This window comes from Diabrotica virgifera, chromosome 10, assembly GCF_917563875.1.
Source record: "Diabrotica virgifera virgifera chromosome 10, PGI_DIABVI_V3a".
In the NCBI taxonomy this organism is placed as follows: domain Eukaryota; kingdom Metazoa; phylum Arthropoda; class Insecta; order Coleoptera; family Chrysomelidae; genus Diabrotica; species Diabrotica virgifera.
This window is the reverse complement of record NC_065452.1, coordinates 117,651,065-117,669,130: the sequence shown is the minus strand read 5'-3', so window position 1 is coordinate 117,669,130 and position 18,066 is coordinate 117,651,065. Positions and strand designations below refer to the sequence as shown.

Below are 18,066 nucleotides of genomic sequence, written 5' to 3'. Positions count from 1 at the left end.
ATTATAGGGCCAAAGAGCTAATTTAAAAGCTCTTTGGCCTCATTTATCCTATCAGCTATTAGCACAATATCATCTGCAAACCTCAGATGGATAAGATCCCAGATAAATCTCCCAGACAGTGTGTTGGGAGTCTCATCTCTCTAGTTAATGATTCTTTTGAGAAATGTAAATTTCCAGAGTGCCTAAAGACGGCCATCATTATTCCTCTTCATAAGGGTGATGAAAAATCAAATACCTGCAATTATAGACCTATTGCATTACTACCGGTACTCTCCAAAATTATTGAGAGACTCATAAAAGCCCGATTTATGTCCTTTCTCGTTGATAACAATATTTTATCAAAAAATCAGTTCGGCTTTTTAAATAATAAATGTACCACAGGTGCCACGTTTTCTGAACTACATGAGGTTTATCAAGTATCAAACAATAATCTGCACACTGCCACTGTTTTTTTTTATTATGCCAAAGCTTTTGATTGTGTTAATCACGACATTTTGATAAAAAAACTAGATTTCTATGGAATTCGAGGTATTTCTTCGAACTGGTTTCAATCTTACTTGGATAATAGGAAACAACTGGTTAGAGCAAATGATACAGACTCTAGTCTCAAAAATGTTGTATGTGGGGCACCACAAGGTTCAGTATTGGGTCCTCTACTTTTCCTTATCTTTATTAATGACATCACTAGCTTAAAAATCGAGGGAAAAGTTTTTCTTTTTGTTGATGATACCAATATCACTTGGAGCAACTCAAATATCGCAACTTTTCATGCTACTATAACTTCTGATCTACTGACAATAAAATCCTGGTCCGATTCAAATTTACTTTCTTTTAACGTAGATAAAACAGTAGCATTATCCTATAAAGGAGCTCTTCAACCCTTATATCTTTATAACAGCCAGGTCAGTATCGTTAATTCTGTAAAGTTTCTTGGTACTTTTTTAGATAGCAACCTTAAATGGTCCCTTCATATTGATGTGTTAAGCAAGAAACTATCCTCAGCTTGCTTTGCAATAAGATCTGTTTCGAAGGAAATGAATTTAGCCTCTTCCAAAATAACATATTTTTCTTTGTTCGAGTCCCATCTTCGATATGGTTTCCCTTTTTGGGGTTCTGGTACGGCTGCCCAATCCGATGTTATTTTTAAATTACTTACAAAAAAGAGCAATAAGATATCTGTTTGGCCTCAGAAGAACAACACATTGCAGAAGCTACTTCAAAGATCTCAGGATTCTAACACTACCTTCTTTATATATTTTATAAACTTTTTGTTTAATTCGTAAACATCTACATGTCTTTCCAGCAAGACCTCGACATGACTATTCCACCAGAAATTCTACCTTTGATATCTATTTACCGATCCCGCCCAGTGAGTTAGTAAAGAAATCTATATTAAATTCTGCAAAAAAACTTTACAACCATCTCCGTCTACAACTTAAATCTGCAACATCTTTCCGCAAGTTCCGTAAAATGACTAAAGCCTATTTATCTGAAAGACCATATTACTCAATAGCAGAGTTTCTTAACCAATTACTAAGAAAGTACAGTATTCTTATTTATAAGTAGAATCCTAATCTATATTTGAGTGTCATATGCAGCAGCTTAACTTAACTTATTAAATTTCTTAAGGTAGATTATGCAATTTGCAAATTTTGCAATAGATTGTTACTGTTTTTTGTTTAACTTCATTATATTTTATTTATATTGACGATTTATATCATTTTAGTTAATTGTATTTGTTATTGTTCTTATTTATGATTCTTGTAAGCTTTGTCTATAAAATTGTTAAATTTTTCATGACAATAAAGCATATTTCTATTCTATTCTACTCTAAAAGCTTTTCTCCGTTTAGGTTTATGCCCTTGTCGATCAGTATTGCACATTTACATATATGTATATTCCAAAAGCGTATAGTAGTAGTGAACAGTTTCGGTGATATGGTGTCCCCTGACGTATTTCACGTTGTATCGAGAATTTCTGAGTTTGACGATTACCCACTCTAACACGTTGCATGTTTTTTGAAATAAATAAATATAAAGGTTTAAAATAAAGGTATTTTCTAGAGACATAGTTCCTGCCAGTTCAAAAGCTGATTGAAATACTTTTTCATTATCTATTTGGCAAACGCAGATGTCTATTTTTACAGTCACTTCTCAAAATATTAAAAATTCAGTATAAATTAAATTAATAAAATACAATGTTTACAAGAAAGTACAAAAAAATGCTATACAGATTTAATATTGAGGCCCAACTATTTTGTTTAAAATAAAGGTATTTTTTATTGACATTCTTCGCGTCAGTTTAAAAGCTGATTTAAATATTTATCATGGTCAATTAATAATTTTTAAATTTAATTTCTATTCTCAGGCGTAAATTTTTACATTGAATACTGTCTGTTAAAAATTTACTACAATTTAATAAAAAAACAATTTCCAAAAAAAAATACAAAATATTGTGTTGATTAAAGAGGGTTTAAACTTTGTATTAATAGTAACCACATTACACAAGTCTATCTGTGAAAAAAATCATTGATTTCATGTAAAAATCTGATACAGACATTTTAAAAATTATAAAAGGTATATGAGGGGTAGCTGACAGATGATGAAAAATCTGAAGAAAAAACAAAAGAGTAGTACACCAATTACTCGTCACAATTTTAGTATGTTTTTTAAACAAGCTTTTGATGAAGCTTGTAAGGAAGGAACGATTAGAAATGGATTCAGAATTTGTTGACTTTATCAATTAAACCCTGATACACTTGATTATTCAAAATGTATTTCGATCCGAAAAGACTAAGTACCGAATTGTCAATAGATGATTGTAAATGTTGCATGTAAATGTAACGTAGACGGAAATAAAATTCACCGAAATTATATGAATAAAGTATAAAATTAATTTATTTATTTATTTAAGTAAGGGCACCCTGCTTATTGCATTTAAATATTTTCTTTAGAAAGTTTGGATGATTAAGTAAGGGTACCAATTGCATTTTATTATTTTCTTTAGAAAAGGTGTCTATATAGTCGAGGAAATGAAGCATTTTGGCTCGCAATTTTTTCGTCCAGCATGGATTTACTTGAAATTTTCACAGAAGCTAGGGAATAGTCCAAGGATCATTTTCTATATCATGTCGCTGTACGCTAAAACCTTGAGGGTGGTTGCCACCCCATCTCGGGGTTGGGAATTTTTTATTACATTTTAACCATGTAAATCATTGTAAAACGTAATTCTAAGAAAAAAATGTTTTTTACATTTTCTTCGTAAAACTAATATTTTTCGAGTTATTGGCGCTTGAAAGTAACAGTTTTTCGTCGAAACAATCGACGTTTTTAGAAGTTTTTTTGAGGATACCTCGAAAAATATGCATTTAATAAAAAAAATTGCAGATAACAAAATTGAATCTTTTAGTAACACAATATTTTTTCTTTAAGACCAATACAAACCGAGATACGGCATGTTAAAGGTTAGCTTTTCTCGTCAAATGCATAATTTGAAATATTCAAAGCCGAATAACGGGAAAACTTTGCATTTTTCGAGGAAAACTTAAATTATATTTTTTCAAGTATACAATTAAATCTTTCAATGAATAATAATAAAAAAAATTCTAACATGAAAATAGGACGACTTATGATAAAAAAAGTCAGTACCTGCCTTTCTCTACGAAGAAATCAGTAAAAATAACCCCCTGACTACCCTCCCAATTAAAAATTGGTCTTCACCTTTCTGTAATTCCTTGTATGCTTGTATTGTCAATACACCCAAAAAGTTTGACCTATTTAAAAGGCCTAATTTTAGAAAAATTGGAGTTTAAAGAAAAATAGATTTTTTGCAATTTCGTATTTTTCACCTTTTACTTCCAAATATCTCCGAAAATACTGGAGATGCGCGAAAAACTAATAGACTACTAAATTGTAGCCTTTTTAGTAAGTAAAATTATATTGTACATATATTTTTATTACAGTGAATAGTTATAGACGGAGAGCTAGAGGCGAGAAATCATCGTCATAAGTAATATGGAGTTTGGCATGTGAAATGTGTCTATTGTATATTGATAACTATGACCCCTTTCAGGCTGACACCTCAGTGGATACAGGAAGTAGCAATAAGGGATGAAAGGGGAATGTTGGTGCAGTCATTAAATGTGTTCACCTTCAATTTTGTTAAACCTCCATCGATTTGCATGAAAATTGGTGAGTAGTTAGAGCATAACTCAAGAAACAAAACTGATATGGTGCCAACGTGCGCTTTTACCCTGGGGGTGGATGCCACCCCTTCTCGGGGGTGAAAACTATTTTATTAAAAATACCCCCACTAATCGATAGAGGGACAAGTTTTAAGCAAAATTTGTTACTTCTAATTATTAAAATAAATCAATACTTTTTGAGTTATTAAAGATCAAAGATTTGAATTTTTCGTCAAATAAATGCATGATGTAAAGCGGTTTTTCGTAAATAATTCAAAAACTGTAAGTTTTATCAAAATAGTTATGATTACCAAAATTGAAGATAATAAAAAATAAAAGAGATTTATTATTCGAAAAACCTTTGAGAGTTAATAAAAAGTGAGTTATAGGTGATGGAATGTATATTTTTTTCGGCTAGTACCCAAATCTAAGTATTCAAGCTCAAATAACGGGAAAACGGTGCATTTTATAAAATATATTTACTGAACACTTGTCAAAGTACTCAAGAATACCTATCAAGTGAGCTCCAGATGAAGTTTATAACATCAAAGCTAAGCAAGTGATGATGAAAATAAGAGAACCCTTTCGAGTTTTTAGGAAAAAGTGAAAATTAAAACATACGCTATTTATATATTTATTTTGAAATTTGTTAACAGAATAGTTTTTAAAGGAATTTCGGGAATGAAGTTAGGATTATAATTTATTATCAAGTTCGTTTTATTACAATTTAAATATAACAAGTTAAAAATGTGAGCATTATTATAACGAAAACTTTGTTTTTTATGTACTTATTTAAATTCCTAATATGGAAAATTGCTATTATGAAAAGTTGTTTATAATTAAAAATTATGTTTAATGTGCAATTATATCATACTATTTAAATATTGTGAGCTATAAAGGCACTTTACTGAGCGAATTTCTTAAGCGAAATTCATATTTTTTACACATCGACTAAAATCGATACAATTTTATATAATCTTATGTTTATGATTGCATCTTGGATTTTAGACCGTGCAGATCTTTTTATGAAGAATAATTTTTGTTCGTAAAATTAATAATAAAAGAGTTATAAATGAAAATGATGATAGGTAGGTATCGCTAATTTGAGAAAAAAATTAAATATTTTCTTTTTATTAGAAGAATGTAGATAATAGTTACATTATTATAATAATTATTAATTATTTAATTATAATAATAACAACTATTGCATATATTAGAATACAGTTTTTAATTTCAAACAATTTTTCGTAGTAACAATAATTTACAACAGTGTGAAAAAAGGTACTTTAATCTTGAGCGAAAGTCATATTTTTTAAAACGCCTCCTATAATATAGATAAAATTTGCTATCTGATGATTGAATCGTAGGTTTTAGACGATGCAGAATTTTTTATGAATTATAACATTTCGTAAAATTAAAAATAAAAAAGTGTCCCGTAATATATGTGTCCAACTAAAAGTAGACACACTGTATATTATACAATATAATATACATAATACATAAATCATTGGGTATACAGCACCAAAAATTTGTAACCTGCCATTTAACATTACTTACATTAAAATTAATAAGTAATATTTATTTATTTGATATTTCAATTCTTTTACAGTTTATATGAAGTAATATATTTTTGAAATAATATGAAATTTTCATTAACATTTTTACGTACAGTGTCTCCATTGTAGAATTATCTCGCTATCTAAAATTGCTAAAAAATCATAAATTGCTGTCCCGAGATGCAACTTGTCTTTGAGGTCGGTTATGTCGAAGATGGTTTGAGATATCGAAATGCCGTTTTCAGATTTGGATTCAGGAGACAAAACTACATTGACATCGGTACATAAGCTCCAGATATTGCAGGGGTGGCAACGCAGAAACGAACGAACGGACTTTGCGAATTTATAAACGAAATCAAAATTTTCGTTGAAAATACTATTTATTTTTCACTTTCGCTGTCACATTCACTAAAATCGCTATCATAATTATTTTCATCACTTTCGCTATTATGAATGTCATCATCAGCTTGCTCATCATCCATCTCATCGTCTGTTTCATTCTCAAAAATAATATCTCTAACAATCTCTGGCATTTGAGGCCCTTCAAACCATTTGAATTTATATGTGTTATCTTCAGCAAGTTCCCAACCATTTTGTTCAATAACCAGATCTGTTAGATTTTTTTTATAGGCGTTCAACCAAATACTTGTAATGTATCGTGCTCGTAAAAGATGTTGATATAGCTCAGATTAAGATGGTGGTAAAGTTGATGCATCAAAATTTTTCAGATATTTTTTAAAAAATGGTTCATTTACGTCTTTTAGCTTATATCGACGATTAAATATTGTAAGCCGTATGTCATTGACTTTTCTTTGGAGAATTCTTTTTGTAATCCCTGTACCGTATATGTGACAAATATATGTTTCTAGAATTTCAAAAACCATGTCTTCGTCAAAATCGATATCTCCAAGAGCATAAAATGCTTCCTTATATTGCTCAAATGATTTCATAATATTTCTTTTTTGCTCTATGTCTCTTTTTTCCCTTTCTATGAAAACATGGATTATAGTCACAGCCAGTTAGAGCGTGGAAACCAGCTAAAGCTTTGCATATTGAATCTCCAAAATGTTCGTAAATTTTACAGATATCAATATGTTTTTCTCCTGCGGTTCCAGACTGTATCCAAATGTGTAAATTACTGTTCAAGTGATGCATATTACTTAACATAATAACCAGAATATCTGTATCTGAGCACTTTATGATTACATTGGCATCTTTCTGTAGTTGACATACGTGGTATATTATTTTAGTGTCTGCCTCCTCATGAGCTGGACAACTAAAATGTGGAGCTTCGTCTTTCTGCACTTCTCCATTTTTACTAACGAAAAACTTGTGACACTCAATAAAATTAACATATATTATTTTACCTTGCAGAAAAGGTGCTATTTCGTTATCAGCCCAATAAGTAAAAAAAAAATCGAACCAAAGCCTCTTTGAATGTGTTATTTCTTAACTCTTTAATAAAATCGACTGGTCTCTTTTGATTGGGTCCTGATATACAGAAAACGCGATCAGCTTCTTTGTTACCTCTTGTAGATCTTTCATAGTCTTTAATTGACGGTTGGAAATATTAATCAAATATCATCAATCCGTCAATTTAAGAGCACATGCGTGAAGTTACGGATGATAAAAAGAACATATTATTATTAATTAAATGTATGTTACTAAAATATTATTTTTATATTATTTCGATATTTAATTGAATTTTTTCTATCGATATAAACTTAGTGGCGGCTCTAGCCAGAAGCAGGGGAGCAGCTGCCCCCCCTTCAGTTTTTACAGTACTTTTGTACTATAATTTTCGTTAAAAAGGCACGTCATCTTGTTTATTCACCGGTTGTGTTCCCTTGCCCCCCACTTTTTTTTGGTCTAGAACCGCCCCTGTATAAACTGAATATGTACAGAAACTGAGGGTGTCCAATAATGGGCACATTTGACATAATATTCAAATACATTTTTGCTATATTATATATAAATGTCTCAAAACAATTTTAAAAACTTATATAAATAATATAATAATTAAGCTCCAAATTTTTGGAGCCTAAACTTTGAAAAATGTTTGTAGCATAATGTTTAATGGTATCAACTTTTCTGGGAGCTCATTTGATACATATTTCCAAGTACTTTGACAAGTGTCAGTGAATATATTTTATAAAATGCACCGTTTTCCCGTTATTTGAGCTTGAATACATAGATTTGGGTACTAGCCGAAAAAAAATATATATTCCATCACCTATAACTCACTTTTTGTTAATTCTCAAAGGTTTTTCGAATAAGAAATCTCTTTTACTTTTTATTATCTTCAATTTTGGTAATCATAACTATTTTGATAAAACTTACAGTTTTTGAATTATTTACGAAAAACCGCTTTACATCATGCATTTATTTCACGAAAAATTCAAATCTTTGATCTTTAATAACTCAAAAAGTATTGATTTATTTTAATAATTAGAGGTAATAAATTTTGCTTAAAGTTTGTCCCTCTATCGATTAGTGGGGTTACTTTTAATAAAATAGTTTTCATCTCTGAGAAGGGGTGGCATCCACCCCCAGGCTAAAAGCGCACGTTGGCACCATATCAGTTTTATTTCTTGAGGTATGCTCTAACTACTCACCAATTTTCATGTAAATCGATGGAGGTTTAACAAAATAGGAGGTGAAAACCTTTAATGACTGCGTTAACTTTCCCCTTTCATCCCTTATTGCTACTCCCTGTTTCCACTGAGGTGTCAGCCTGAAAGGGGTCATAATTATCAACATACAATAGACACATTTCACATGCCAAACTCCATATTACTTATGACGATGATTTCTCGCCTCTAGCTCTTAGACTATTAGCGATATATAGCTGTTTAAAACCTCTATTTACGAGCAAACACCCCCTTATTCGAGCTTTTTAAACCCACCCCAATTAAAAACTAAGGGATCTAACGGAATTTAATTTACACAGTCTTATAGTTCTTCAAAAATCCTACAAAATTGTTTCTGAAACAACTTTTTGTCGCCAAAAATGAAGAAGCTATGTTTATAAAACGAATTTTTTTTTTCGAAATATTCGAATAGTCCGCTTATGGAACATATTTTCAATGCATGTAAAATAGGTACCACAGAACTGGTTCGTATACTGGAAGATGACTTAAAAACTATTTGTATTGTCTACTTATAAAAATTGTAATGTTCTTAAGGGTGGTTTTTAAGGGTTGAAATATTATGATATTATATCCTAAAGTATAAAACAATCATTATTTTTAGCCAATCAAAACCAAATTTTACCCATATTAAAGTTTACAATGTTTTTATATAATTTTTGACAATAAGGGGTGGTTTACACCCCTAAAAATATTCGACGCCCTTGAGCATGTTATAGAACATGAAGTACAGGGTAAGATGATCCTAATCCCAAATTTTTATGTAAGTCGATGCAAGCCGAAATCATTCTTTTAGGATAAGTAATTTTTTACATATAGCTCTAACAAGGGTGGTTTTAAGGGTTGAAATATTAGGATACTATATCTTAAGGCATAAAACAATCATTATGTAACTAATAAGAACCAAATGTTGACAATATTAAAGTTTAAAATGTTGTTATATAATTTTTTACAAGTAGTTTTTTAGGGGTAGTTTAAACCTTTAAAAAACCAAAAGCGTACAACGGCTCAATATAGAAAATAAACTAGAGGGTGAAATGAGGTTAATCCCAAATTTTTGTACAAATCGATGCTGGACGAAAAAATTGCGAGGATTTGCCATTTTTTGTTTCATTTCCTCGACTAATATAGCTTTCGGTCTATATTTATTGTGTAATTGGGTTTCTGTTGTTTATGATACTTAGTGACATTTTAAAATAAATTCTATTTTATATAAAAGAATTTTACTTATTCAAACCAATTTATTTATACATTGTGTTCATAAAGTGTGGAAACGATCTATTATCTCATGACTTAATTATTTTCAGAGTTAAAGCTAAGACAGGTCGATTTTTATTTTTAAATTATGATTTTTTGACGTATAGTGACGTCATCGATTTGGCCGTGATGACGTCATCGATGATTTTTTAAAAAGGGAATAGGGGTCGTGTGTAAGCTCATTTGAAAGCTGATTCAATTCTCTATTCAGTAATATAAACATTAACATCATTATTTATACAGGGTGGCCAAAAATAATTCTTGAATTAAATTAATTAGGGCAAAAAGAAAAATACATTTTATATTCAAAATACATTTTACTGATGCCAGATAATATAAAAAAATGTTTATTTCATGAATAAATATTGCTTTTCGCTTAAATTAAATGTCAAACAGCCACCCACCTGCCTCTAGGCAGTTTGAACATTTAATTTAAGCGAAAAGCAATGTTTATTTTTCAAATAAACATTTTTTTCTCTTTTCTAATAAATTACATACATTCTTCTTTTTGCGGCAATTAATTTTATTCAAAAATTATTTTTTGGCCACCCTGTATAAATAATGATGTTAATGTTTATATTTCTGAATAGATAATTAAATAACCTTTGAAACGAGCTAACACACGACCCCTACTCCCATTTAAAAAATCGTCGATGACGTCATCGCGCCCAAATTCATGACGTCAGCATTATGGGATATACGTCGAAAAATCATAATTTAAAAATAAAAATCGACCTGTCAGAGCTTTAACTCTGAAAATAATTAAGTCATGAGATAATAGACCGTTTCCACCCTTTATGAACACACTGTATAATTTCGGTGAATTGTACTTTCGGTAAACTGTGTTTAGGTGAAATGTTTTTGGTGAATTATCTTCGGTGAACTGTTTTCAGTGAATTTTCCTAATTTCGTAAATGTAATAATATTAAAAATTTTTCCATGGACATAAATTCTTTTTGAAAATTCTGTGAACAAAACCAATATGAGCCAAAAACTTTTGACGTCAGTGGCATCAGACAAGAAAGAAGATTTGAAAAATTTGATTGGTGAATTCGAGAAAGTAAAGGCAAGATTAATAATTATAAAAAACCTGACGATGTTGGAAGCAGTGAAGGTAAGACCAAAACTAATACCTACGTATATTCTAGACCTACATTCTAATATTATAAATATGTATTTATCTATACAGTGTGTGCCAAAGAAAACAGCCCAACTCGATATTTGGCAGTAATTATTCGATTTAAAGGAAATCAAGAATAAGGTCGATTTTTGTTTTAAGGGTGACACATTTTTACGGTATATACATCTGCCATTTGTCAACCCCCTCCCTTCCACTTTCCCCACCACTTATTTTTAAATAGGGAATAGGGGTCGTGTGCTACCTCATTTGAAAGTTATTCAATTTTCTATTCAGTAATATTAACATTGACATAATTATTTATACAGGGTGTCCAAGAAAAATATTTTGAATTAAATTAATTGACACAAAAAGAAGAATGTATGTAATTTATTCCACTCAAAATACATTCTACTGCTGACAGAAAACAGAAAAAAATGTTTATTTGATAAAGAAACATTGTTTGTTGCTTAAATTCAATATTCCTTGGTATATCCAACATACCAAGAGGCAGATGGGTGGCAGCTTGAACATTGAAATTAACCGGAAAGCAATGTTTATTTATCAAAAAACATTTTTTTTTGTTTTGTGACAGCAGTAGAATGTATTTTGAATTAAATAAATTACATACATCCTTCTGTTTGTGTCGATTAATTTAATCCAAAATAATTTTTCTGGGACACCCTGTATAAATAATTATGTCAATGTTAATATTACCGAGTAGAGAATTGAATAACCTTTCAAATGAACTAGCACACGACCCCTATTCCCTATTTAAAAATAAGGGGCGAGGGAAGTGGGAGGGAGGGGGTTGACAAATGACAGATGTGTGTACCGTAAAAATGTATCCCCCTTAGATCAAAAATCGACCTGTTTCTTCACATCCTTAAAATCTAATAAATACTGCCAAATATCGAGGTGGACTGTTTTCTTTGGCCCACACTGTATTTACAGCTTTTGATGTTGAAGACTTTGTAGTCGTGAGTTAACAAGACAAGATTGGATAGATCGTGTCTTGTTAACCCGGTACCTGCCACGTGGGGTGCTACCAGCACCCCATAACACATTTTTATTAAATATTTTATATGTCAAGTTTGATAACCGTGATGTGCGTCATAGTAGCTTTCTATAATATTATATAGCATAGATGAGTTAGCGTTTGAAGTGGTTATTTAGTGTCATTTTGAACTTGTATCTCTAAACTCGAATTGGGGTGTCATCATCTGACACTTTAAGTTTTATTTTTTTTTGTATTTTTGATAAACACGTCAAATTTACATTTGTTATTGAAATAACTGATTTAAATTATTAATATAGACTCTATACTCACTAAATCTTAATTTTTTAGATATTTTACTTGACTTCATTTATTATGGCTTGGTACTTGCTAATTTACTGATAACACCTTTTTCATTTTATTTTTTAACTTTTATAATATATTAGTGGCTAATAAGTTAATAAAACATGTTTTTTTTATATTCTTGTGTTACTCAATACATTATTTTGTTTTTTAAACAAGTAGATCACAGACAATTTTTAAGGGGTGCTGTGAGCACCCCACGTGGCAGTTGACGCCTTGCAAAGCCACGTGGCAGGTGCCGGGTTAACTGTATTTTGTTTGATAAAAAATATGGATCAAGAGGCCCAAAAATATGAGATCAGTGTCATGCAAAAAATAAAAAAACATTTTAGGACATAGCCCAAAAGTTTAGATTAATTTGCTTAAAAAAATTTATTTTAAAAACAATTTTGGAGCAGATACCTTCTGAAGGCAGTAGGTACTTGTCAAATAAATTTACTTATCTACGTAATCTTTAATTATTATAAAGAGTTATATTATTAAAATTTTATAAGAAAAATAAACCTATGTACATTGACGGTTATTGCAGTTTTAATTGGATGAGTCCATACATTTACTGAAATTATCGTCGTTAGAACCTACAAGCCCATAAGTCTACTTTTCCATATTTATAAACTATTTACAGAAATAATTATTACGAAACGATTAGAAAATAAATTGGAATTCTATCAGCCCATAGAACAGGCGAATCTTAGAAAAGACTACGGAAAAAACGATCACCTCTTGATAATAAAAAAAATCTTATAGAAAAATAAGAATATAATAAACAACTAGCTTTAATATTTGTGGATTATGAAAAGGCCTATGACACCAAAAATTAACAAATATGTTGGAAGCCTTGACAGAATGCCGAATTGAATATCGGCATATAAATATAATTACACAATTAAGCATTGAGTAAAGATAAAATAATTTTAAGGTGAATTTTACACAAAAAAACAAATAATAACAAAATTTATTTACAGAGAAGGAAATTCCCGAAACGTAAAATGATTTCGAGATCCAGGTGGTGATAAAGACAATGAAAGGAAATCGGTACGATCTTTATAGTTCAATCGGTACTTGAAGCGTCCTTTTAGATCAGACTCGTGACAGGAGGCTAAATTTTCTATCGGAGAGTTAAATGTATACATCCAAGGCCTCTCTTGACTTTCCTCTTCATAGTCTCTTTTTGGGTGGAAAGTCTTGAGCGACCTATATTTTTCATGATCGAAATAACTTTTTTGCAAAGATGAACTCCGACAATAACTGTCCAAAGACACCGACTGATGGTCCAAAAAGGGTGTTTTATGCTTGAAGTTGTGAATGGTGTCGAAATCTGATTTTCCACTATTTGATCTGTTGAAGTTAATGGTAGACTTTGGCACGTGTGGAACCATAATGGTGATGATTTGGACCACAAATGTTTAAAATAAAAAAAATAAAAAAAAAATAACCACAAATAAAAAAAAATAAAAAATAAAAAAAAAATTAAAAATTAAAAATAGAAAAGCACCTGGTCCTGATAAGATAAATAATGAACTGCTAAAATATGGAGGAAGAACACTACTCAAATGGCTCCTAAAATTATTTGTCGATATAATAAATATCGGAGTAGTACCAGCGGAATGGAAGGAAAGTCTCCTGCTACCGATACTCAAAAAGGGAGACTCGAAAAATCCTGAAAATTATAGAGGCATTAGTCTGATGAACAGCACATTAAAATTGTTGACGGCAGTCATAAAAGATAAAATCGAGGAAATAGCGAATATGGCAGATAAACAGCAAGGCTTCCGGAAGAACCGCAGCACAATAGATGCAATTTTTATTATCAGGAAAATAGTAGAAAAGTCTATTGAATATGGAAAACCAGCATACATGTGCTTTGTAGATTTAAAAAGTGCTTTTGACAGGGTGAGGCGAAATGATATCTTAAATTTATTGCAAGCTGAACAAATAGACCACCAGATAATAAGGCTAATTAAGGAAATTAACAAGAACAACAAGACCAGAGTTAAAATGTCAACAGGAGAAACAGAACGCATAGAACTAAAGGGAGGAATCCGCCAAGGAGACTCGCTCAGCCCATTGTTATTCAATATTATGATGAATCAAATAATTCACGAAGTCAGAAAACGACATGGATACCACATGGGAGCGCATAAAATCACGATACTATGCTATGCCGATGATGCAGTACTAATTGCTGATAACGAGGATGACCTACAAAGGCAGCTCCACACTTTCAATCTCACAGCAAATAAATTTAATTTGAGAATATCGGTAGAAAAAACTAAATGTATAGTGATAAGTAAAGAGCCGCGTACATGCAAGTTAGAAATAGACGGCAAAATTGTAGAACAAGTAATGAAATTCAATTACCTAGGAGTAGAGATCACTAGTGACAGGAATATAAGAACAGAGACCACAACACAAGCGACAAAAGCGGCAAGAGTAAGTGGTTGCCTCCGAGAAACCATATGGACAAACAAATATCTGACCATGGAAAGCAAAATAAAAGTATACAAGACAACAGTAAGACCTATCCTAACATATGCAGCGGAGACAAGGACCGATACAAGAAAGACGAAACAACAAATCAACAATATCGAAATGAAAGTATTAAGATCAATAGCGGGCATATCATTAAGAGACAGACAAAGCAACAGAAGTATACGAGAACGTTGCAAAATTCAAAAATATTAACAGGTGGATAAAAACAAGAAAGAAAAACTGGAACGAACATGTAAATCGAATGGAACCAGATAGATTACCGAACATCTGTAAAAACAACAAGCCGTATAGCAGAAGACCCGTTGTAAGGCCGCCGAAAAGGTGGAAAGACAATGTACAGTCAACAACAACTGAAACAGAATAAGAGGCAGACAAACAGGAGTAATCCTAGTCGCGCGAAGAAGAAGAAGAAGAAGAATGTTCAGTAGAGCGTTCAGAACACAAGACATCAAGTTCAGTTTCTTCGACAGGGGCCGTTGACGTATTAATCATGGTATTTGCGAGTTTTATTGTGATATGTATTGTTTTATGGAATGCCAGCTTGGCCCTTGAATGCGACATCAATGAAAAAACTAGCATCATTTGACTTGTGGGCGTATAGAAAAATTCTGAAAGTGTCATGGACAGAACAGGTCACAAACAAAGATGTTCTGACAAAGATAAATAAAGAAATGGAAGTCTTAAGTACAATCAAAACCAGAAAATTGGAAGATTTTGGACATATTACACGTAGAGAGAGATACAACTTGCTCCAACTCATAATGCAGGGAAAGACCCAAGGAAAAACAAGAATAGGGGAACAAAGAATATCATGGCTGCGCTACCTGAGAGAATGGTACGGATGCGGATACATTAAATGAACTTTTTAGAGCAGCTGTCTCTACAGTCCGAATAGCTATGATGATTGCCAACCTCGGTCGAGGAAATGGCACTTTAAGAAGAAAAAGAACCGGAGATATTGAGTCTTTTTATAAATTTGAAGTTATAAATGAAGTTTTTGAAATAGTGAAATCACTTTTAAAAATAGTTTTGAATTTTTTTGTTGTCAAAACTTAAACTTTTAATCTTTCAAATGGTGCTTTTGTAATGTTTTGATACATATTTTTTATAAACAAAGGCCCGGTGAATTTTTGAAAAAAAATAAACAACTCGGGTTTAAAAGTCGTATGACATTTGGTTTTTTCTTTAATTCGTGTAAAAATGTCAACACTTCGAATAAAAAAATCACTTCCTACTTGGAAAACATATTTTACAATATTTAGCATATATACTTTTCAGTAGTTAAATTATTTAATTTAATAATATAACAAGTCTTTGTATACAACTTGGTAGTTTCATAATTCATGTAGACCCAATAGTTTACAAATAAACTATTTACAAGAACTACTTCTACTTCGTAGTCAAAATCTATCTGGGATAACCAATTTCAATTTTGCAATTATGTACTATTACGTGAAATTTCTGGTTAGTTTTATAGCTGAACTTTATTAATATGGTCCCTATTCTCACGCGAAATTAAAAATTTTTGTGCATTTATAAAAAAAGTTTTCACAATTTTCAAAAATCTACTGTTAAAGCTATTTTGCAATAATGTAGTACAGTGGAACCCCGATAAGTCGGCCTCCGATAACCCAGAAGGCCGGCTAACCCGGACCGATTTTCATCAGACAAAACGAACATTTTTTCAGTTTGACTGAGTTTTTTACCAAGAAATAAACAATACTTTATACAACTGTACGTAATTATTTAGATGTGCTGTGCATATGTATTCCATTTTTTGCAATTATTATAATTGAGTTTTTCTGTAAGTATACTGTATTTTATTAATTTTTACCGTATTCTCCGGCTAACCCGAATTTTCGATAACCCGGATCGGCCGCAGTCCCGATTAATCCGATTTATCGAGGTTCCACTGTAATAAGTTAACAAAAATAACTTTACAAACTCTAATTTTAAAGGACTTTCTATACCTTTTCAGCAAAATTGGTCTACTTTTCTTTACACTTTACCGGTTTTCATCTTTAGAATTTAAAGTCGAATAGCGATTTTAGAATGTTTATATATTATTTATAAGTAAAAAATGGCGCTTAGTCGTTTGTTTGTTACATATTGTTACCACCAAATTTATCAAAAGCAGTTGTTAAATACCTGTATAACAGAATGTTACTAAAAAGGCTTTTATTTTGCTAATTTCTCTCGTCTTATAGGGCACACAATAATTCAGTTTGAAAATTGATGGAAAATGAAAAAGAAAATAAAAGATAATAATGCACATACATAAAATCGTGTCTATCAAAACTAAAAGAATATGACAGAATATAATATATACATAGCCAGCAGACAAAACAAAAATTTAAAATACAACAATTTAATAAATAAAGCGGAATACGTGAGACATATCAATTTGTAAAGAAATTAAAAATTTATCAAAAAGACAAAGGAATCGTCAACTTTCAATTTAACTCCTTGTTGGAGACAAAAAAATACAATTGTTTAGCATTAAATAAAGATAAAATAATATTAGGGTGAATTTTACACAAATAAGCAAATATTAACAAAATTTACTTACAGAGAAGGAAATTCCCGAAACGTAAAATTATTTCGAGATCCAGGTGGTGATAAAGACAATGAAAGGAAATCGGTACGATCTTTGTAGTTCAATCGGTACTTGAAGCGTCCTTTTAGATCATACTCGTTGTGACAGGAGGCTAAATTTTCTATCGGAGACTTAAATGTATACATCCAAGGCCTCTCTTGACTTTCCTCTTCATAGTCTCTTTTTGGGTGGAAAGTCTCGAGCGACCTATATTTTTCATGTTCGAAATAACTTTTTTGCAAAGTTGACCTCCGACAATAACTGTCGAAAGACACCGATTGATGGTCCAAAAAGGGTGTTTTAGGCTTGAAGTTGTGAATGGTGTCGAAATCTGATTTTCCACTATTTGATCTATTGAAGTTAATGGTAGACTTGGGAGGCTGTTGCAAATTCGGCACGTCTGGAGCCAGAATGGTGATGATTTGGACCACAAATTTTCAGGAAAGCGTTCAGAAAACACGACACTAGGTTCAGTTTCTTCGGCAGGGGCCGTTGACGTTTTAATCATGGTATTTGCGAGATTTATTGTGATATGTATTGTTGCGCGACATCAGGAATTGTTTGCGCCTGGACTTTTATCAGACTACTTCGCATAAGAACTACGCGCATGTGTCCCTGTAAAATTCGTCAATATCGTTCGCCGGAGCAGGGACGCCCAACGGCAAATTTCCTGAAGGGAAGATCGAGCAATCAACAATTTGCCAATTAGGTCATTCCACTTTTATTTGTAAAGCACTAAATATTTTTACGATAATATACGAGTAGGTTGAATCATCTATTATAATGACTATTAGACGCGTTTTAAATACTTTTTTTTATATATATAACGATTAAAATAAAAGAACAAGAAGTCTTC

The 18,066-nt window shown here is 31.3% G+C and overlaps 1 protein-coding gene across 1 annotated transcript in view; it reads right to left on the bottom strand.

The window, feature by feature from the left end:
- The window catches only part of LOC114333089 (SRSF protein kinase 2-like), a 110,670-nt gene extending 92,883 nt beyond the window's left edge, over positions 1–17,787 (bottom strand). Inside the window, exon 1 of the mRNA XM_028282918.2 lies at positions 17,184–17,787. Coding sequence (XP_028138719.1) covers positions 17,184–17,356 — 173 coding nt within the window. The 5' untranslated portion in view covers positions 17,357–17,787. The remainder of the gene's footprint in view (positions 1–17,183) is intronic.
- Between the last annotated feature and the right edge of the window lie 279 nt (positions 17,788–18,066).